The 23,376-nt window shown below is 41.0% G+C and overlaps 1 protein-coding gene across 1 annotated transcript in view; it reads left to right on the top strand.

The window, feature by feature from the left end:
- bin3 (bridging integrator 3) overlaps positions 1-23,275 on the top strand; it is a 28,653-nt gene extending 5,378 nt beyond the window's left edge. Inside the window, exons 2-9 of the mRNA XM_022759037.1 lie at positions 1,254-1,302; positions 2,348-2,388; positions 6,996-7,057; positions 8,722-8,858; positions 13,329-13,369; positions 18,036-18,177; positions 19,258-19,392; positions 21,797-23,275. Coding sequence (XP_022614758.1) covers positions 1,254-1,302; positions 2,348-2,388; positions 6,996-7,057; positions 8,722-8,858; positions 13,329-13,369; positions 18,036-18,177; positions 19,258-19,392; positions 21,797-21,943 — 754 coding nt within the window. The 3' untranslated portion in view covers positions 21,944-23,275. The remainder of the gene's footprint in view (positions 1-1,253; positions 1,303-2,347; positions 2,389-6,995; positions 7,058-8,721; positions 8,859-13,328; positions 13,370-18,035; positions 18,178-19,257; positions 19,393-21,796) is intronic.
- Positions 23,276-23,376: the final 101 nt, after the last annotated feature.

Here is a 23,376-nt window from a genome sequence, read left to right on the forward strand (position 1 = left end):
CTTTCCTGAGCCAAAAGCAACAAAATGTTCTTAGGCATTTGTAATAGGCTCAGATTTGGATGACTTGAGTTTGTCTTCAAATCTTCTTTGAAAGCAAGGTCAAGACTATTGATATGTTATACAACCTAAAGAACAGAAACAACACAGAGCCACCAAATCAAATGAAATCTATATTCCTGAGCCACTGGTGAAACCTGTTATTTATTTATTTATTTATTTATTTGTTCTTCTTTCTGTTGTTTTTTTTTTTTTTAAACTAGATTAATATTGCCGTTATTTGACCACGTTGAGTTTTGTGATTGAGCTGTCATCAAAAGGATCTTCCCCACACATCAGTAGCATTCCCTGGTTGCACAACGAGGCCCTACATCACACCCTCTCTTTTCCATCTCATTATTCTACACACCTTTCTTTTGACGCAGCTGCTGCCTCACCCTGCCTGTCAGCAGCAACTGTCCATCATATAGCTTAGATTTCAGGCCATTAGTGCCACATCAATGACAACTTGCAGCCAAGCACATTGGCAAGGCAGTGTTTTCTGTCTCATGGATTCTCAAGGCACTCTGATGCTCTGTAGCAACTTATTAAGGCATAGGCAAGGGTTTGAAATGGGGATAAAAGATTGTTTTAACTAAGAGGGAACAGGTCTCGTTTTCTTTTACCAAAACTATAGTTGCGATCTCTGTGTGTTTTTCTTTCAAGAGTGAGGAAAAGTTTGTATTTCATTCTGAAAATTAGGTGCAACTACTGCAGTTACACTAAACCTCATGGCATGTTTTGATGTTTATCTTTTACAGGAAAGTCAGTGTCCTGGTTGTATCCTGCTAAGTCCCTATATATGATGGTGTCTACCTGACACTTTGAAATAGGTTTACTATTTTCCTTATATGCAGTATAGCGAGTTCATCTGTGTTTGAATGTGGGCTAGGGTCATGCAGGAAACCCACATTGAGAAGAAACGACAACCGCTTCTGTTTATTGATATCCGCTTGCAATTGGAGCCAGATTTTTCAGTGATGATGTGAAGTAAATGTACATGGCTTTTATTGCATACTTGAGAGGAGCAGGCATTAACAGCTTCACATTGTCTTTTTCAATGATCTTAGAGGCGCTTGCTCCCCTTAGGACCTGTAATGACCTCTAGTCAGCCATTGTGCAACCAATGACCATCTAAGCATTCATTAATTTCAGCTTTTAGGTAGTCATTTGCCAGTTGCGTATGTCACCTACCATTTCTTTTTGTGCCATTTCAGGATTCCCTTCAAGATTGGACAACCAAAGAAGCAGATTGTCTCTAAAACTGTAAGTCACGAGACCAAACATACACTCAATTCACTCATTCACTCATCACCGAAAAAGATTTAGGGCAGAAATTTCAAACAAGTGTGTGTAACTTTTAAAAGCTTGCTCTAATGGAGCATTTGTAAAAAGATGCTTTTGTGAAAGTCTCTAGTTGTTAAGCTTCATGAATGATATACAACATGAATAGTAGTCTGAATAATGTCATCAGTGTGCCACAGTCAAAAGGGGGCAGAGGTGGTTACCTTGAAGTGACAATGAGTGGGTGCTCTCCTTGCTGGAGAAAACCACTTCCACTGTAATAGGTCTGTGGCCCGGCAGTCACTGTCAGACTGTTTCCAGCTTCCTGTGCCATCCTAAGCAAAAACCAGGGAGTGGGTTAGAGGAAGCCCAGTTAGATGACCCGCTAGTGACAAAGTGTCAACTGCCTCCCTCAGAGTTTTGGCCTCTGTGTTTAAATCCAGGAACCCACAGAACCACAAGACAGGAACTCCTGTGGTGTCTGTAACCAGCTTGACATATTTTAGAGACATGGTTGGACAAGCTGTCATAGCCCTTGTTCACTCTGGGAACTTGATATATTTCACCTGCATTTCAGCCACTGGAACCCATCTCCAGCTATAGTTTTAGTTATTGTTTATACCCCTCAAAAAGTCCCAGAGAAAGGACATGACTCAGTAACTTTTCAAGTAAAGATAGTAGTATGTGTGGTCAGTGGTCAGCCTTGTGACTACAACAGCTTATATGCAGAATTTATTCAGACTACAAACCCGCAGTGGTTGTTGTGGGTATGTATTAGGTATGTATCTTAGACTATGTGATAACTACGTGATTACCATGTTCATTTGCCTTATCATTCTTCAGATAATGTGGAAATATAATCCGAAAATTTCTCCCCAAATCAGTGACAGACTTACATATTCTCAGGCTCCGTGTTTATTGTTATTTGCTTATTGTGTGTCCATGCCTATTGATTAATAATTTTCTTTAATTAAACAAATAAGATGAACATACATGTTAAATAATGAATTTACTTTTTGTTTTTTAGGTTGAAAGAGACTTTGAGCGTGAATATGACAAACTCCAAAAGTAAGTTTTACATTTTGAACCAAGTTTATAATGTAATAAATATGATTATTAATATTACTAATATACTACTACCACTTGTATGTTGGAGGTCCATGTATGCATGTGTGTAAAACTTTTGACGTCAGTTTGGTGAAACATGATTTCTCCTACACTATATCTGTGCCCACATAATGCATTTTCAAATTTTTCTCAGAGGTCTCCTTGTGCCAAAAATTAATTAATATTCTATTTTTAGCTTTTTTAGAGGTAAAATGAAACAAGAGAAATAGTCTAATGAAAAGTGTTTTTATATAAAACTGAAATTGTAGTATAATAGATTTCTGTAACTTCTACTATGATGGGTATTTACTAGCCTGGTGCTGTGTTAAGAACAATGTGGGTTGCATGTTGCAATTTCCCCTTGTATTCCTTTGTTAAGTATTACAATAAGAAGTATAAAAGAAGTAAGAAGTATGTACCCCCAACAATGCAATAAAGATGTTGAAACATTGGGAGATCTTTTCACAAATGTATGTATGTTGATCCAAAATTAGGTTGTTGTAGTTGTTGTTGTTGTTGTTGTTGTTGTTGTTGTTGTTGTTGTTGTTGTTGTTGTTGTTGTTGTTGTTGTTGTTGTTGTTGTTGTTGTTGTTGTTGTTGTTGTTGTTGTTGTTGTTGTTGTTGTTGTGTGGTGTGCAATTGCTGTATAATTTTACCTACGATGTTGGTATTTTGGCTTTACATGTTTACAAAGCACTCTGAGAAACTCACACTTAACTTGCTCCTCATTGTACGGTACAGTTTCTTTGTCCCACACAATGTGTCAATCCCTGCTGTGTTTGGTCACTTTTTTTTCTCAACGTTGAACTGTGAAAGAACCCGCATTTGAGCTATGGTGGAAATTAGAAATTGGGAAAGAGAGCTTACTTTCCATCTGATATTTCTCTCAACCTTGGATAAACCTAGCTTTAAACTAAAAGTTATAATCTTACGAAATTTCCTGTAATTGTATCATTAGTGTTCACAAATTCAGAAAAAGCTTAAATGTCCAAGTATTTGATTAATTTGCACACAGTCATTCTCAAAGCTCTTTATGGGTAACTAAGACACCTAAAATAAAAAGTAAATACATCAGCTGTTAACTATTTAACAACCCTATTTGAAATAAGCAACATCAGTGTTTCCTTGAAACAAATGTGAGAGGGTTTCAGAGCATTTAAAAACCCAAGGCCTAAAAACTCAGTACATCCGGGCCTTGTCTTACTGTGAGGCAGAGGTTATAGAAACTCCCCGAGGGCCCTGCAGAATGAGTGGGAGCACTATTTTCCTCTCAGGTTTTGTTGAGTAGGAGGGCCCTTTATCGGGAAGGTGTGGTGCCAATAGACCTTATAGATGAGTCAGAGCAGCAGGCATGTACAGACATTTAGGTTCTCCACCCTAGAGATCCACATCAATGCATCATGGTCTATCTGTGGCCCAAATATACTTGGTAGGCCTAAACCATGAGACCTGCTTTTGCATTCTGTCCACCTAACTAAAGACATGAGGTGTAATTTGTCTTGTGTGTATTGGTCATATTGAATCTAAAACAAATATAATAACCATGAGCTACACTTAGCTCATAGAAACACACAAAACAAAAACATGCAATTAGTATGTGACAAGTCACAGACTGAATGCTAACCGTCTCTTTGACCATCAGTTTATTTGCCTATTGGGGGTATCCAACCAACTATTCTGATTGATGCACACATGCCAGGTTGTGTAAATATTGCAGTGGTCAGATTAATTGTACCGAAACAAAAGAACTCTAGGTAGTAAATAGGTTTACGCAAGGTCTGGTATAATTTTTTTGGTTTTAGCCGTGATTTACATGGAACTATAGTGCCTGACTCAGTTCTTGTGTGAATGGCATTAACCAGGTATTTACCCAAAAGGGAGAATGTGGTGTGAGCAGTCAAACATGGTTGAATGCCTGTTCATTATCTAGTGTCATACAAAGGCTTTGTGTGTGAAAGTCATGTAAAATGCTGAAGGGTCTTTCCAGTTTTCAATAGGCTATGTGGATAGATGATTGTGGCTGCACAGGCCCAACATTAGGGCACTGGAGCAAGGAGCAGCAGCTGTTCCACTATGTCGCTCTATTAGCACCTTTTGGAAAGAGACTCCAGGCTCACCTGGCACTTATCCAGAATGGCTCTTTCACTGTCAGTGCTGACAGAAGATACAACAGCATTGTGTAATCTATTTTGAAGTAGGAGGTACTATCCGGAACATGAGTTTCACATGCACAAACAAGCTCTACAAGACCACATCACGAGTGTATAGGCATTGGTCTCAGAGCATGTTAGTTTGTTTACATAGTGAGATGCTTTCACCCACTATCCTGAAAAAAACGATGTCCATGACTGGCAAGGTTTTACTGTTATACTGTTATTTTCCTCATCTCATATTTGCCTCCTTTCATTACTCTCAAGTGTTAATTGTGTCAGCCAATTTACAAGACACTATTTTTGTTTCAGTTTGTTTTACATGATGGCCTCCATTAATTATACTGGCATTCAGAATTGCGTTCAAAACAAAGTCTAGTTATGTAGTATGATTTCTCAACCGCTTCTGCTTGCTGCCATCACAAAGCCAGAAATGACAAAAGTGGCCACATATCAGTATTTCCAGATGTTTATAACAATGTCAGAAGCAATTTTCTAGTTGCAGGTGTGATTCAGAACAGAATTGTAATATGATAGCTGCATGGAAATATTGTCTTTTAGGTCAGCTTTTAAATGCTCTTTCAAACAATACAAAAAAACTGTTCCGAAATCTTCACATTCAGCTTATTGTCCTGGTCTACATGCACACTGAAAAATGTATTCACTGAGAAACCTATGAAAACAGGAAGGAGCCCTCTAATTATTAGATACTGACTAAATCCTGCCTGAAGTATTGCTGATAATATTGACTATAATGTGTGTAGCATCTGTTGCAATTAGAAATGACTATTTCTGAATATCTGAAATGTAAGTGTACAGTTTGATTACTTTAGAGGAAGGCTAATATAGCGTATGAGAACCAGTTACATCTAATTGGTGAGAGGGATACAAGAAGTTACTGTGGAGATTGTTCTGACAGAATGTTTTTTTCCTGTGGCGTGAACAATAAGGGATGAAGTTACATCATTTACTGCAAATGACATTTTTGGAACAACCTCCATCTGGTCGGTGGCGATTCAGTATAAAATCCTAAAAAACGTCAAGGAAAACAAAAGCATGTAGACGACAAGTTATGATAGAAAATAATTAATGATTTTTATTTACCCTTGGACCCTACATCCTCAGAGTCTGCTTGCACTTTGTTATGGAAACAAACACAAATAAATGAAATTGCAAAAACAGATCATGATCTAAAATCAAACCTGCTATATGTCCAGTCTGACATATGGTTAATACCACTAAATGTTTTTAGGTTTTTACCACTGAGCTTTCCAGGACTCCATGTACTATTTTGTGACATGTATGAAATGCCTATTGTTATGATTGAAGTTTAGAAATGGCTGGCATTTAGTTATTTTGCTTCTAAACTCTTGGGGGAATGCTGCACAAGTTATTTGGGGTAATTTTATGATAACAAAGTATGTTGTCCATTGTTATTAGATAAGTAATAATAATAACTAATACTGATTTGAGGTGCATTATGATTTTGACAACCTACTGCTTGGGTTTAACAGTGTTAACAGCGAGTGTCAGGGCAGCAGAGAAACAGTCACATTTATGTTTGGTTCATGCACCTATGGCAATATTGGAGTAACCTTCTGTTTGTTTTCCACTGCAACAATATATATATAAAAAAAGAAACTCTGCATTTGGAGGCAGCTTACTTTCATTTTTGGTTTTCAGTTCTCAAATAGACATATGTGTGATACCAATGTTGTTTCCTCTTGTGGCCAGTGGCCATAGTGCCCCCACCAGAAGTCCTATGGGATTACACATCTATTGTCTTCCTAGTTAATATAATCCCTCAAAGCAATGATGGAAATGAAACCCCACCACATTCCCCTTTTCAACAAACCAGGAGAAGTGATATGAAAGCAGTCTCAGGGGACGTTCTAAACCCCTCATTTGCCTTAATTGATATAATGAATGGCATGTGTTTTCAGCCTCCATAGTCTGGTAATTGCCATTTTTAACACCCATCAATGGAATATGTGCAGTGGAATGATTGAAGACATTAATGCTTTTGAGCGCAAATGTAGTTGACAGCAACAAGAAGTATTCCCTGTATTGTTAATTAGCTAACAGATGTTATAATAACATTTTATGTGGAATCAATGAAATGTGTAATTCCTTCTTGAACCATGTTTTTATACACTCATTTCCTTTTCTAGGTTTTTGGTTTGGTGCTTTCTTTGTCCATGTCAACATGTCTTGAGTGAATTAAATAGAATTTGAATTATGTATAGATTATTTGTAATTATGTACTTTTTTCACAGTTTTTCCTATTCTGTTTCTGTCTAATGCAAGTGTTTGTTATACATTTCAGTTCATATTTCGCATTGCTGTCAGTACTACTGATGCCTTACTGTATTACAAAACCAGAAGCCGGCTGATAATCATTCCTCTTTTGTCCTACAGGCTGGAGGATCAGACAAAAAAGCTTCACAAGGACATGAAGAAAAGCACTGAGGCTGATTTAGGTGTGTTCTGCCACCAACCTATGTGTTACCGCCTGGTGTGCCATTGATCTCCACTTGTTCACCAACATACTTGATGTTGCATGGCAGGTTTTTTCAGGGCCAGAAAGATGTGAAGTTGTCCTGGTTTGTTTGGTTGTGCGTCAGCTCTCCGAAATGAGACAACTGACAATTGAGAGGAGAGACTGCAAGCATTTGCCTTAATCTTCTTTTATAGGTTTTTCTAAGCTAACATTTTTCTAACAACATATCTTTTTGTGCAATGTTCAGTTAGGGCTCGATTTGTCTACCATCTCTGCCTACATTTATTCATGCATTTTTCGGCCACAGAAACCATGTTTACCTACTTTTTATTTGCTTATTTGTTGGTTTTGGAGTTGTGTATTTAGGAAGTAGCACTAGACATGGCCTGTGGTAAGTAGTCAGTTGTGGGGGTGGAGGAGCGGGGACGGATGGAGGAGCGAGAGGCTTCTTCATTTCCTCTCCTTTGTGCTCTGGAATATGGATGTCTGCATCATCAAAGTGTCATAGCTGTCAGGCCCTCATTATCGTTAATGGATTCCATCTGTCACACAGGTCCTGTCTCCACCAACTGCTACCAAACAAAGAACTGGACCTACTCTGCATGTCAGCACTACGTTTAATACACTGCTTTCTATATTGGCCACCATTTATCAAGTCAATAGCGGTGATATGCAAAAGTCTATTGAACTCACTTACAATTAGCTGGTGAGGGACAAAAATATCTTTTAAGGGCAGCTCCTGTTCACAATTTCAATTAGGCTAAGTAAAAAAGTGGCAGGTAGGCAGGCAGATAACTGCTTTTCATACTGAGAACTTATTTATCTTTTATCAGGCCCAGGTGATGACAAAGGACACAAGTTTCACTTATTTGCACACCACTACTACAAATGATAAAATCGCTACCCTCATGTCACCTTTTGATTTTCATAACCTTAAAATCAACATGTCTCTCAGTCATGTCAGACAAGGTCAAATCAAGCAATTTGTTACTTGTCAAAAAAAAAGAGATGCAGAAACACTATACAACAATAATTGATTGGTTGAAAATTGGTCTTGAGAGAATCCCAACGGAGTGTGAAAAGAGACCAATGATTGTTCTAGATCTCCATGAAGCCCATTTTCACCACAGCCTCTCCTCTCAGCTTGTGTCTCCTCAGTGCAGCTCATTTATTTTGACAGTGAAGCCATAATCTGATATGTGCTCTGTGTCTAAACAAAGTGGCATGAGTGCAGATTAACAGTAATTGGTGCTGTCAGTGTAGAAACATTGCAAAGATTCTTGGTGCACTGGTGAATATTCAACACGGCAGGCAGCCCCACCACCCCCTCAGATTTTTACAATGGGGGCAGCACTGTGCCATTCTGCTTTTGCTCTTTATTTCTTTCCCAAAAGCTCACTTTTGAAGACCCTACCACATAGAAACACATATACTGATGAAACGCTTAAAGCCTTAGTGTAATCCACAGAAATTGCCCCCATGGTTTAAGAAAAATGTAAAAATCTGGCTTTTAATTGGATTAGGATGTGTAGATGAGGACATTTTCAGAAACATTTAAATGGGCTGTAATTAACATGACAGTCTTTTCACAAAGTTATTTAAGTTTTAACAGAATCCTCTGCTTTGTGTGTGTGTGTTTGTCAGCCATGTCCAAAGCGGCGGTGAAGATCTCTGCTGACCTGCTGAGTAACCCGCTGTGTGAGCAGGACCAGGCCTTCCTGGAGTCCATGACTGCTTTAGATACAGCCATGAAAAGAATGGATTCCTTCAACCAGGAGAAGGTCAGACTCGTTCCCACAGTCTTCCACTCTTAAAATATTTAGTGTGGTATCTCACTCTTTTACTGTCTTTCTTTACTTTGTTTTCTCAGCACTTGCCATGGGTATTAGATTGGTATCAGAGGAAATGTCTTTCCTCAGACATACAAAGTAGGAAACTAGATGAGTTTTTGTTGAAAATGCATGTTTTCGTATTTGTCAATATTGTGCAGCCTGTGGACTAAAAACTATCCGTATGTCTTTCCTTCTGCTGCTTTTCAAAAGCATCTGTGGCATCATCCTCTATAAGCTCAAGCTACTGGTTATCAGCTGTGAAAACTGATGCATTTGTGACTCACTGGTGTCTAAAATAACTCATACAATGGAAAGGCCTTTTCTCAACAGGAAAATATCCCCTACCACAAAATCCACACAAGTAACTCTGTTCACAGCCTGTGTAGTGGACAAGTCTATTGTATTGCTTACATTTCTAGTTGAAACAAACATTTGGTTTCAGTTGAGTTTTAGTTTGACAATGATGGTTCACACCAAATAATCTGGAAAGGTTGTAGCAAAACGTTTGTTGTTAGAGCAACTGCAACCATCTTGAATTTATACTTCCATCACTCCTCAAATCCCACCTGCAGCATTGCATTTCTGTTGGTAACACTTGATGAAAGAAGAAGCAGGGAATCACCTAAGTTTCAGACCATGCCAACAGACTGGCAGGCAGACCCAACACGGCCAGCCATAAAACACGGTCCATCACATCCTTCACCTACATTTCCTCTGTTGTTGCATGTTTTGTGTATTTTGATATGTAGAGTATTTGTTGATTTGGAGAGTGTTTCTTGTAATGTTTGTGCTTTTCACTCTTGTATTTTGTCCTAAGGGGCAACCATAGATATGCAGGCATTTCTTTACAGAACTGTAACAAGTACAGCATACTGTTGTCCGCTCTCACATAGCTGTACTTTGTTAAGATCTCTTCTTTGGCTGTCAGGCCTCCTCAGATTATTTGCCGGGTGCACTTCGGTTTTTGATTAGAATCATTGCCACAGGTAGTTATAATGTGAATCATAGTGGCACCGCATGTGTGCATCCTCAAGGCACTACGCTGTGAAGGGTAGACTTTTAAAGAGGGAAAAAATACAGGAGTGAACACAGGAGATCACACTAAGGCATATACCGATTGACTTTTTTCCATCTGTGTTTTCTTGACTCATTGCCCTGCTGTTAGGTGTTCTGGGCTTTTCACATTTGTTGCCTTAAAATATTCCTCTTTCTCTTCACATTTTGTTGTGAACCAGAATGATTTCATAACCTTTTCCTCAACAGCATTCTAACAAGGTGGAGAAAATGAATACCTTTGTAAAAAAGAAAAAAGAAAAGTGGTCGTTTTTTTTATTCCATAGTAAAATTCTAGTGTAGTATCTCAGGAATGGCAAACCATCTGGAAATGTACATATTAGGTTGAGAAGAGTCGATTTATATTTTCTGTGAAACCTCATGAACTAGACTCAATTTCCATAGAAAATCAAACCATGACCTTTTCACCAGTATATGTGAGTGAAGCAGTGTCCATGGTATCTCACAGAAGTGTTTTGAAGTCCTCTTTTGAAATGAGCTTATTGTCAAACTAAGTAGTGCAAGTAAGAATCCGAATGAGTCTCACCACAAAGGAAGTTGAATACTATGTTTGTATTTTAGGCACAATGTTCTGTCAAGAACCTTCTTTCTACTTTGATAGAAAGTGACTCAAATGTCACACAGAGTAGGAAGATTATTGTATTGATTATAAAATATACTAAACATGTGAGAAGAAGTTTTGAGTAACTGTACTGTAGAAGTCACTTTTGTTTCTTTCCTTTCCTCTTCAGCTTTAACATACCAGTCTTTCAGACTGGCTTTGCTCACAACTCATCAAATTTTACAGGAGCCATTTTGAGTGACCAGACAAAGTAGAATGTGGGTTGGACTGAGCGTGTGGGTTTGTGACCCCGGGTGCGTATGTTCCAGGACTTGGCTTGGTCGAGTGCCCAGGAGAGCACTCCTGCCAGTTTGACTGTTTTCAGGATAGAGCAAGTTTTACATTCTTCAGATTTTATACAATATCAAATTTGTTTTTTTTATCTCATTTTCACTCTCATTGAATTTGGAAATGAAGAGAAATTTTAACCAGTGCTGCCTTGCACATTTGACTGTCAATGGAAATGTTGGGTACACTAAATCCTCCTCTTTCTTACCACATAATTTGAAGACCATAGTTTGACGGTTGACAGCATCAAAGTCCTCCTTTTTCCTCCTGGTTATTGTTGTCATCTTCATCTCAGGCCAGGCTGTCCTCAGTACCCTAACCAACTCAGTCATCTCTCATTTTAATGTGATTTTGTAGTAGTAGTAGCAAAAGACACAACTTGTTTATATAGTGTATAGTAGTGGATCTGTTTTCTGGCTCCATGGTGTGTAGTTTTCCTGTTTGGCTCTGTGACTGGGATGTGTTTGACAGTGATTCAGCCAGGCACTTTGATCCCAGCACAGTTTCTCACTTGTGGAGGACAACAGTCACCAACTGTATTGACGTGGTTGTATTTTTTTTTAACATACTTTGATCCAGAGTGGATTTTGACAGCTAGGTCACACCTGATTTTCTCTGCACTTCTTTCAGTCTTTCTAAATAAAAATCCTTGTGCTTGAACACAATGCTCAGTTCCAGGGTTGGGCTGTGTTGTGTGGCTCCTTTTGCAGAGTGGCTAAAAGTGAGCTCAAGGCAAAATAGTGAGTGTGCGCACTTTTTGGTCAGTGTGCTATGTGGAATATCACCAAGGGCTTGCTAGGTGTTTAAAATCCAGCACAGCTCACTCAAACACTACTCGAGCTTCTCCCTTCAAGCCGACTGTTGATTCTGACGGCACCAACAGCAAACCCTATTGCTCCAGCAAAACAGACACAAAAGCTTCCACCCTTTGCTCTTCTCCGTGTTGAGACGAGATGTTCTGCCGCAGGGCTCACAAGTGAGAGAGCCAGCAGATAAAACGTGCAGCGATAATGAAGGCAGCAGTGGCCCAGGTCTGTGTGTTTATTTCTGGGGCTGAGGAGGGCGCACAGACCCGCCGGCACACTGCTGCCGAAGCTGAGCCCCAGTGTAGATGGCGGCAGCACAGTAGAGGATGCTCCGTTTGGAGGGATATTGATTTCCTCTGCGATCTGTGTGTATTTTTGGGAGGCCTGTGTGCCGGGATGGCCTCTGCCCCGTGACTCACTGATGGAGACTGCTGCTTGAGCGCCAGCCTCAGGCTCTGCAGGGCCTCCAAGGAATAGCTCCCCCCCTCTCTGTGGGAAGGGGCAGAGGGTAGAGGGCACCAGCATGCTTAAGCAAATCTGCCGCTGTTGTTCTCCCTCCTCGCTGCATGCTCTCACCTTAGAAGCAGCAGCGCAGCTCAAGTCGTGGAGAGGGGGGGGGTGGTAGTGTGAATATGTAAAACAAAGAATATGTGAATTCCCATGTATATATATTTGTTATTGGTTCTCTGTTTTCCCTCAAACCACAATCAACCATTTTGTACTTGGAAATCTGCCCGTGTGAAGCAGTGAGTGTTGCTGTATGTTCTCATAGATGGTCAGGGCATTTTTTTACAAAGCACAGCTGCGATCTTGCTTCCTTGTTGTTGTGTGATTGACTGTCCTTCCAATAGCAAGTGAACATATGATTAGTGGAGCTTCTCACTGTTCTCATGCAGCTGTCACTTCACATCTCGCTGCTTTAAATTCTCCTTTGCTGCTCTTAGCATTTACTCTTCACTTGACTCGATTGCCTGGTTAACTTCGCATTCTGTTATGCTAGGAGATCCAGTAGTAAAAGTCATTTTGAATCTGCAATGTAAATGATGCTGGAAACTTTATTAATTGTGTGCCAACTTCTGTCAATGAGACTTGGTGCCGGGGCTGGAGGCCTCAAGATGAGATGTTCATTTACTTCCATTTAACACCCCCCTTCCCCTCTTTCCCTCCCCTGTCAGTTCTGGCAACCAGAAGGAGAATGCAGGAAAATATAAACTGTTATTGTTAAAATGTTTGTTTGCAAAGAACTTTCATCTTGTAAGGCAGCCCACCCTCCACAGGATTTGAAATCAGTTGGGCTTTGCTTTCATGTCCGTCCCCTGACAGTTCCATCCTTTTGTATCGCAAGCTCAATGAATATTCAGGGGTTTCTCCTCAGGGCTTGTGTACAATAAAAGAGTCAACGTCATGAAAGTTTCTTTGCAAACCCCCCTCCCCTTTTTTTCTTGAGTACTCTGTTTGAAATAAACACGATTGTTGATGTTTGTGCAGTGGCATTACTTTGCAGCTAATGAGCGAGAGATGTAGAAGCTGTTTTGTTCGTGGTTTAATTTTGATGTAACTCAATTTGACAGTGAATAACAATTCATAATGTCTCCTCCTTAATATATAGGGGCTGATTGCTTACATTAACAATTGTTCTTTTCATTACAGGTCAACCAGATCCAGAAGACCGTTATTGACCCTCTGAAAAAGTAAGTGTCCATTTTGATTTCTCATCCTCTTGAATTGTTTTCTTACTACTGTATTTTAAAGGTTGACTTTAAATGGTCTCTACACCAGACCAAAATCAAATAGCTGTCAATAAGTTTAACATTTGTTTGGACTAGATGCATTGCAAAATCACAGGAAAGTCTTGTAAAAGCAATTTAGTTTAGTTTTGTGGCTTAATATTCCTGATGTGGTAAATACATATGACACTCTGGGCAGACTAAGTCCAGTGCCCCATAACATTTTTATTATTTGACCTTGCTCTGCTCTTCGCACCAGTAGGGTGGAAAGTACAGCTGCAGTGCATGACCACAGGAAGGCCTGCAGTGTAGTAATACAGATTGTAAAAATGAACTGTGGAGTGAGCTGTGCTGCTGCGGTGGTAGTGTGTCTGGAAGAAAGTTTATTTGGTTCTCATTCCTAATACTCGCCCCCATTGAGCAGCCAGTGAGTGCTATTCCATTCCTTAAGCCTCACTTTTTCTAACACGCACACACGTGCACACACACACGCACACACACACACACACACACACGCACCACACCACACCACACCACACATAGTGTGCACACGTACATGCAAAGCAGAGGTACTGGAGGGAGTGGTTGGACTATCCCACCCGTCTTCCGGAGCGCTTGTTAAGGTTTTGCTTCCTCCACCCGGCTCCTCCCAGGAGATTAAACATATGCTTTGTAAGAGAACACTGCATATGTTTCTTTTGAAAGTTTATGTTGAACTTTCTTACCCATAAACTTGTCATTTTTTCAAGTAATCAATGTGAACAGATTCCTCTGTAAAACATGAAGAGGTTAGGTCAGTGTCTGTGTTTGTGTGTGTGTTAAGCCCTCTCTTCCTTGTGTGCTATGGTGGCGGAGCAATGACAGGATGGAATGGTTCTAATTTCCTCTTCCTGGTGGGCGGCAGGCGGACGTGTGGGCAGGCTCAGAATATGGCAAAGGGCCCAGCTTCCTGGGCCCAGAGCCGTGGATTGGTTGAGGAGGAGAGCTGTCTCAGGACAGTGCACACTCTCACACAAACATACATACAGATACACAAACACCAACCCAGATTTTGGAGGGGGCACGGTCTCACAAAGATGGTATTTTAGACCATAAAGTTAGGCATTTACATGATTCTGAAATAGAGCAGAGGAAGTAAGTTCATAAATGAGTTTTAAAGCCAAGCTAAACTGACCTCATCATTAACTTTTTTCCCCTCCTTTAAAATACAGCACTATTATTTGTTAGTTTATCAAAGTGTCTTGTATAGAAAACTGAAACACAAAAGCTACTGTACTTTAAAGCTTCCATTAAGATTCCATTAGTCCTTCACTAATGAATATTTTTCATTTACTTAGTCTCAAAATACTCTATTGGTGATCTTGTGTCATTCTAAGGAAAATTAGAGAAAGAACGTTAATGTTAATGGAAGACCTTGAATGGGTTTTGTGTGTGTGTATGTGTGTTCAGTACATGATTGAAGTGTCCAAGTGTGATTGCTATTTAAAATTTTGGCATCCATCCTTAATACTTAGTGTGGTAAAATGTACTATAAACACATGAAAAAGACCCCCCCCCCCCATCTATTTCTCTCTCTCAGGCCCAGACGTGAATTTCATCCACTCAGCGGGGTCACTGAATGACATCACTGTGTTTATGTGAGGGGAGGGGAGTGCGTGGGCATTGTGGAATTTGTGTTATCTAGGCCTCCTAACCTAGCCCTTTCTGCTCGATTGCTCTTTTGGGTGAGACAGAAGTCAAGCCTGTTTTGAGACCTCTGCCCTGGGTTCAGCTATGGCTGGACAAGCTACCTTCACCCCTCTCGATCAGAGGGAGACCCTGCCCCTGGAGCAGGTTGTGAGGCCTGAAGCTGACAGTTGTATCTCGCCTTAGCTGTGGGGCTTGGTGTAATTTTGGGGTGGGAGCACTGATTCAATTTGTTGTTAAATTTTGGAATCAAAGTTTTTCTTTGTAGCCAGGATGTTTGTTATGAAGTTATCTATCTTTTTTCCCGTCTTATCTGGTGTATCGTGTATCCAGGCTGCGTGAGTTGTCGGAGTTTTGATCAACAAAGCACAAGGCAAGTTGCAGCAGATCAGACTCCTTCTGCTGAGACAAAGGAGGTTCGGCATGTACGTCACACGCACACACACGTTCCCATGGCCCACTGCTCTTAAACCATTTATACAACAGGTGGTAGTTATTTTAAATTCACAGCAAGCATATTTGAACAAGACTTGCCACATGATGTAAACTTGTCTGACTCTCTTAAGTCTTCATCTCAGACTGTGACACATTGGAGGTGGTTATTTGCACATAAACAATTCCCTTTCCTATATTTTTAGTGGTTTGCTGTGTGTGTTTTGCAGTAGTGGGTTATGTGACAGTGATAGTCAAGAGGAACAGCCAGCCTCCTAGACTGAGGGTGTCTAGACCAGACTTGGGCTTGGCTGACGGGTCAGACTGGCCTGTCTGTGGATTGGCAGCTGCTCATAAACACACTCTCTGGTCCAGATGCTATTTCTATTCAGCCTGTTTACCACACCCTGACCTGTCACATGGACAGTGGTGTGCCCTTGGCCCCCGTGCAGCCCTCAACCAGCATAAGACCTCATTCAGGCGAGGCTAACCGCAAATTCAGAACTAGATGACTGACCGGTAGCTGTCCAGCCAAGGCCAGGACATCGAGGGAAACGTCCAGTGTCTGGACTGTTATAGACCAAACTATCATTGCAAAGGATGTATAGTCACTTTCAACCACGGTCATATTCTGTTGCATATTTTTTGTGTGGGAGCATTTGACACAGCTGAGTCACTGTAACTTGTAGAGCCCTGAATGTAACAGTGAGACATCAGCATCCAGCATGGAAAGGACAGGAATGGGTTAACAAGCAATTGGCTTTGTGTCTAGCTCTTCCTGATTCTTCCACACCAGGAGAGCAGTGGCCCTTGAGTCTCTCAGTGTGCTGAAACATGGCAGTTGCTGGCAGTGTTGTGCCACTTTAGAGGAGTACACCGTCATGATGTGTCAAGAGGAAATTGCATCGTTCTGTCAGGTGAAATATGCAGGTGAGAATGTGATCAGCCTTTGTGTCGTCTGAAAGTTGGCTTGCTGCTGCGCTGTCAACAGCCAATAGGATTGTGCTGGAGAGCAGTCATGCCTAGGGGGCAGTTACATAATCCCTTGGCACTTGAAGTATGTGTACACTGGAGCAGATAGTAGACTTGAGGATCGGCATCCACCCCTGCCATAAACTGGGCCAAAGTGGTATTTTATAAATAGTGGTAGAGCGTGGGCCGTGGGGCTGGGCTGAGCTGAGCTGAGCTCTGTGATGTCACTCAAACGCTACAAGACCACTCCTTGCTTAACTTCCTGTCGGAAACAAGCCCTGCTTGTCTGAGGCTGAGCCTCAGTTCACATCATTTTCTACCCCCCGCCCCCACTCTCTGGTAAGGTGCACAGGCAGACACAACTGTAATCTAGGATTTCACAATCAGTCCACAGGTTCTCAGTGGCTCCCTCATCTGCTGCAGGGAGCAGGGCACGGGTTGGCATGGAGAGGAACGTAAACCATGAAGCCCACACATTTTGTGGCTAATAACACTATAGGCAGAGACACACATTAAAACTATTGTAGTAGTGTGCCTACACACTTGATGAAATGCTTTAAATGAGTCATTCAAAAAAGCTGCATCTGACTCTTCATTACAATTGTTTTTATTTCTGACTCACTTTTAGCAGACACCTGTGTGAATAATATTGTGGCCTGCATTATAAAAACACTGCCACTGGTTTGTGTTTACATGTCAGAAAGGCCAAAACTTAGTTTCTTAATTGTCATTGTCATTATGCTTATTTTGCTTGCTATTCATTTGTTAAAGACTGCTGGGATTTTAATAACAGCTTTCTGGTGTCTTAGTTCCCCTTCACACTGTGCTGTATTATTTGTTGTATATTGTTTGTCTTTTAAAACTAATGAAAACAAAACAGAACTACCTCAGTTTAAAGAAATAATATTGGGCACTTACTGCATACTATATACTAATGCTGCATACATTCGAAGATACTTTAATCTTTTTATTAAATATTATTAGGTTGAATATAATACTGTATTACAGTATTCCTGCTTCCCATTAAAAGCAGCCACAAAACCAGTGCAACAAGTCCCAGGATGAAGCTCAGACTCCTGTTGCTAAGTTACAGATGAATGTTTTCCTATTTTTAGTGCTGAAGACTAGGATTCTCGTTGCAAGAATATATTTTCATTTGGAATATGATAATTGTCACAAAATGAATTGTTTCATGCCATTTTGAACTACAGTAATTAGATAATAGATTAGAGGAAGCTTAATGCAGAGCTGTCCTCTGGGGTTTGAGAGTACCTCTACAATAAGATGTTGAGGAGAGGGATTTTATTAATTCATAATGACTGCTATTAAGATGGGATGCAATGCAGAATGCATGCCTACATATTTCATAGAGCAAGGAAAGCTGTTTTAATGATTTCAGTAATTTTGGTTTCTTTGATAGTCTTATTTTTTTCCTAACCATTTGAGTGCTCTGAAGTGTGTGTGTGTGTGTGTGTGTGTGTGTTACTTTGTGTCTTGTTTGTATCAGAGATGTCTAAGGTTGTCTTTACCTGTCTTGCAGGTACAGTGGCGTCTTCCCCAGCCTCAACATGGCAGTGAAACGTCGGGAACAGGCACTGCAGGACTACAAACGGCTGCAGTCCAAAGTGGAGAAGTATGAAGAGAAAGAAAAAACCGGGCCCGTTATGGTCAAACTACATCAGGTACTGTGGTTTAAAGCTTGGATCGGTGCACGTGTTGGTCCACTCGAATGCTCCCTCTATCTGCAGAGGAGCAAAGTTCACTTGCTCTTACATGTTGCACGTATTGTGAATTGAGCACAATAAGTGGAAAAAGACAAATGCTGACTGGATATGAACAAAAATAGTTGAGCACATGCATACTGTACATGTGCGCTCCTTCACCCACGCAAGCTACCAGGCTCTCAAGTAGTGCCTTTTCAAAAAGGCAGTGCTGCACATCTACAGGCACGTAATTGAGAATTGTAGACACACACTCATACGCACACACACCATGAGGCCAATACAGAAGCGTACACATTCACAGATAGCACTGCAGTGTTGCCTATGCTATTGCCTCTAACACATCCTCACATGGTGAGCCACCCACACACATTGAGAAAAGCACTGTCAGGGGAACAAAGCCTTGAAGAGGCCCCTACATCCCTGCCCTTTGAATCCCAGTGCACTTAAAGAAATGATCTTGACAAAACACTCGTATGCCATTTCAACTGGCATGTGTAAAGAAAACCAACTAAGGTGAAGAGACCATACCATTATGCAGCAGATAAACAATATGTTGTAGTTTGAATGTAGCAACTCCCCCCTTCCCCTTAATAAAAAATTCTCACCCTCTCACACATATTCATTGTGCATTCCATAACTCCATGCCTACAGTAGACTACCCACTAATACATTCACACACAGATCAGTGGTGCTGGAGTCCACTCACAGCCAAGTCTGCCCACATTACCCACTCCTCCTCACTGTTGTCGTGATTACAGCCTTTTTTTTGCACTGCTTCTTCGTGGGAATTAGGCAAATATCATTCTGAACAATAAGAAAAAGGACACTAATGATGGCTCAGTGCTGAATTTACTTACAACTAACTTGTTTTTCTCCAGTGTTTAGCTCCTTGTACCTTGTGGAAGAATTGTCAATGTGTAGTGTGAATCATAACATGAACTGACATGAGTGAAAAGAGGGATGATCTGTAAAGTCAAAACTTAATAGTGACCACTGGTGACCTGTTCTTTTATTTCCTCTCTCCCCTCCACACCCCAGGCCAGAGAAGAGCTCCGACCAGTCAGGGAAGACTTCGAGGCCAAAAACAAGCAGCTGCTGGATGAGATGCCCAAGTTCTACCACAGCCGCATCGACTACTTCCAGCCCAGCTTTGAGGCTCTCATCCGGGCGCAGGTTAGTTACCCCCCTCCCTGGAGATGAACACACAATGAGGCGCTCACGCATGCAGGCGCACACACCCACCCCAAAGTGTGCTGTTACGCCCTGTGAGCACTGGTTAAACAGTGGATAAAGTGTTTGATGGAAGGGAGTGTGTAATCCTGGCAGTCTGTCTCCCTCCACGCTGTCCTAATGTGATTAACCCCCAATGACGGCCCACACTACTGTGTTTAGCCCAGGAAGGCCTCATTTGTCTGGCTCCACTGCTGCCCTGCAAGCCTTCCTCTAACCTGAAGCTTCTCTTAAAGCAGCTGGGTGTCTCAAGTTAGCGCCACCATGTCCCCCTCCCCCACCCCAGACCTGCCTGGCCATGTCATTTCCTCCTCGGGACAGCCACTGGCACACTCCTAATTAGTAAACTAGATTATCCCAGACCTAATGACAATTATGGAGGTTCTATGATGTACTTTGAACTTAAAATTAGCAAACGGAGCTATTAACTATAACCAACATAAAATATTTCCACAAATCTAAGCTCAGATCTTTCTCTTTTGAGGTTGCATCACATTTTTACCTTTTACCTGAGTTTGTATGTTGCAAGCGCTCCTATTAGTCACACTAGCTATTTACATCATCATCTTTATTCATGTAGCTCACGCACATGAATGAGCGTTTATACACACCACACACACACACACACACACACACACACACACACACACACACACACACACACACACACACACACACACACACACACACACACACACACAGCCACACGTGGGTGGCCAGTGGACCAGTGGACCTTATCCCCAGCCCTGCTGCATGTGATCGGTTTCATCCTCCACTCCCTTCTCTCCCAGCCGCTTGTTGCTGTTCAGCTCCCAGCGGCAGCAGGAAAAGGCACAAAGGCTGCCTTTGTTGTGAGCCTTCAGCTTCACTACCACAAGTCCTGTCCAGCGACTGTCAATGGGACACACAGCCTGACCTGTCCACCTGTACAGATGTTGATGAATTGAGACATTGTCTTGATATTTTTTCCCCCCTCAATTTTGAATTCTCTGTTGCATGTGTTCATTTTAAAAAATACTTAAAAGATTACTTTCTTTGTCTATTTTTTCCAGTTGATTCTCTTTGTCTCCAGAAACAGTGGTCATTCATTCTTTAAGGACTTACTGGACTTACTTATTTTTGTAGGTGTAACCTCTGTATAAACATTAAGTAGCTGGGACTATGGTATGTTAAAATGCTTAGACAGAAGTCATGTAAATTAAAGCTCTGCTTTACCCAAAGGCTGTTTTTTGTATTGTAGGTGGTCACAGTTGTGTGAGGCTGCGTTTACTCCTCGTGGTGACTCAACTAATTGGAATAGTAGTGTGTCTTCGCTACAGAAGGCACCCAGACACTGATCTGGTGTACATTATCATCACTGGTCATATGAACATTTCCGATGGCCATTTCAACAAGCCACTTTTGGTATAAAAAAAAAAAAAAAAATATCCGCTTTACCCCCACAAACCACAGTAACCCAATACTTATGGCCCACTCATGTGGCTTAGGTGGCAAATATTGGTATAAACATACAAAGGTCTTTCAGACTGAGAACTTAAATAAAGGTTTAAAAAACTTGACTTTTTTCCCTTTGGCTGACAGTGTCAAATGCTACTCTTTACAGAGGGAGATAAATGTTATTCCTATTTAAGAGATTTTTACTTCATTTCCAACTTGACCTAGCCCTCATTCTGCTGTGACCCTTAGCAAACACTGGTATCTTGGTTGGTCTTGCTGTTTCGGCCTACAATAGGACACACATGCAATTTCTGAGAAGCCAGCGATGCCCCCTTAAGAGCATGGTATCGTATCCATCGTTGTGTGAATAAATATTGAGATGTGTGTGTGGGTTTCAAGGGGTTGTATTTCCCAGTACTTTTATTCTCTGCCTACTCTTCTGGAGTCTTGTAATGTGATTAAAGTCTATTAATCATCAAAGCAACTCTCTAGGGAGCCTGACTCATGAACTAAGGGGAAGAAGCAGGGGTGGGAAGTGTCAAAAAAGCTTTCAGTGAACACTCTCTATCTCTTGTTCAGATCGGGAGAGAAAAGCAGGGTCACTACCCACTGAAGTGCTGGGTTTTTGGGGCTTTGTTGGAGTTGTTTGATATCTGTGGGCTCCCTCTTCTCCTCTCGAATCAGTTCTCATTAGCAAGGTTGAAGAGGTATGAGACCAGCAGCTTCAGACTTGTTTAAGTAAAAGCAAGGTTAGATTGTGCAATGGAGCAGTTTGGACATGAATTTGGAGTTTTTCCTGAGAAGCATCTAAGAAAGGTCTGTGGATTGACAATGTCTTTACATCAGAGGACAGACAGGACTATTTTTTCTGGTATGACAGCTTTTTCCTTTTTCCTTCCTGCCCCCTCAGGTGGTCTATTTCACCGAAATGTACAAGATCTTCAGCGAGTTAACAGACCAGATCGACCAGGCAGGGTTGACTGATGAGCAGAGGGAGAGGGAGACCGAGGCCAAGCTCAGCGAGTTGCGTGCACTGTCCATTGTCGCCGACGACTGAGGGAGGAAAGCCGAAAACCGGGAAGGGCTCCTTTCATGCCTCTCTGAATGGATTGCACTCTTTTCAGGCTCCTCCGCGCAGTTCAAACGGACAGCAATGGCCTTAACCTGATTATCAGTTTGTTTCCTTGCGGCCTCATCACCCCCCCATTCCTCTTGCACTAAACTCCCATGTTTCATTCTCTGTACAAAAACTCTCTGCAACTCAGAGCAGCTAAAATGCCACATTAACAAAGCCATCAGCCAAGTGCAACATTATAAGCCAATATGTTTTTTTTTTGTTTTTTTTTTTTAGTAAAGGAATCAAACAGCTCTCGTCAGAACTAATTAACAAGGTTACACTTCTTGGTTTCAGTCTATAAGCATTTCTTTCTAAAGTAGGAAACGAGCAAGGAAATGTTTTTATTCATTTCTGCTTTGTTACCTACAAACTGTGAAACATCGTTTTTATTGCCCGACTTTGAAATTACAAACACTACAGAGTGAATGTTATGTAAGGTACTGTAGGTTAACGGCAAGAAAATATATTTCTGTATTCTGGCCTTTGTTGGTTATCTCTAAGTTTAGCTCTGTGCCATGGTGTGTGAGGGCTTTTGATGGGGATTTACAGGATGCTACTGGTAACATGACCTGTGCATTATCTGCCTACATTGTCCTGACTGTGGATGTAACATGAAAACTAAGTTGTGTGAAGTGAGATTGTGCCTGTGCAGCAGTGTTGAAACATCGACCACTCGGGCTGCGGAGAAAACAAGTCGCCATTGAAATCAAATTGCTGTCCAAAACAAAGGCTGGTGCTCCCTCTAGTGGGAAATACCGATCATGACACACAATTTCCTTTTATTCACACCATCCATCCTTTGTTCTATTGTTGGTGGTTCAGTTCATCTGTTAGCAAAGAACCTCACACATTGTTGGCAGTCTAGAGAAAGTCCTTTCTCTGTTCCCTGTTCACCAGGGTTGGAAGCCAAATGTTTCTGGCTTTCCTTGATTTTGGACCAAATCATACTGTCATTGCACTCCTTTGTTTCCACCTTTATCATCAGGGACAGCTTCAGTATGATGACCATGCTCTGGTTAATGGGGCTATATGGTAACATACACACACTGATTGCTCCCATATCACATAAGTGGATTTTTGGTGATGTCATACCAAGAAGTTGACTATTTATTCTTCAACAGTCCTGTTTTGATTGTGTAATTATTTCTTTGTGTCCTGCAACGTGTAACTGTTAGAGTTACATGGAAAAAAAGTGTATTAATGAAGGTGTTTTTCTAAATGAGTAAGTTGTAGTACAGGTTGATTTTTTTTTTTTTTTTTTTTTTTTTTTTTTTAACATAACTAAATGAATACTTTAACATTAGTGTTGGTTTTTTTAGATTTTAAATGTATTAATACCAGAATCTGTTAAAAGACAGTTTTTTCAGCTGTCG

The sequence above is a fragment of the Seriola dumerili genome, unplaced genomic scaffold, assembly GCF_002260705.1.
Source record: "Seriola dumerili isolate Sdu_G_001 unplaced genomic scaffold, Sdu_1.0 BDQW01000017.1, whole genome shotgun sequence".
NCBI lineage: Eukaryota > Metazoa > Chordata > Actinopteri > Carangiformes > Carangidae > Seriola > Seriola dumerili.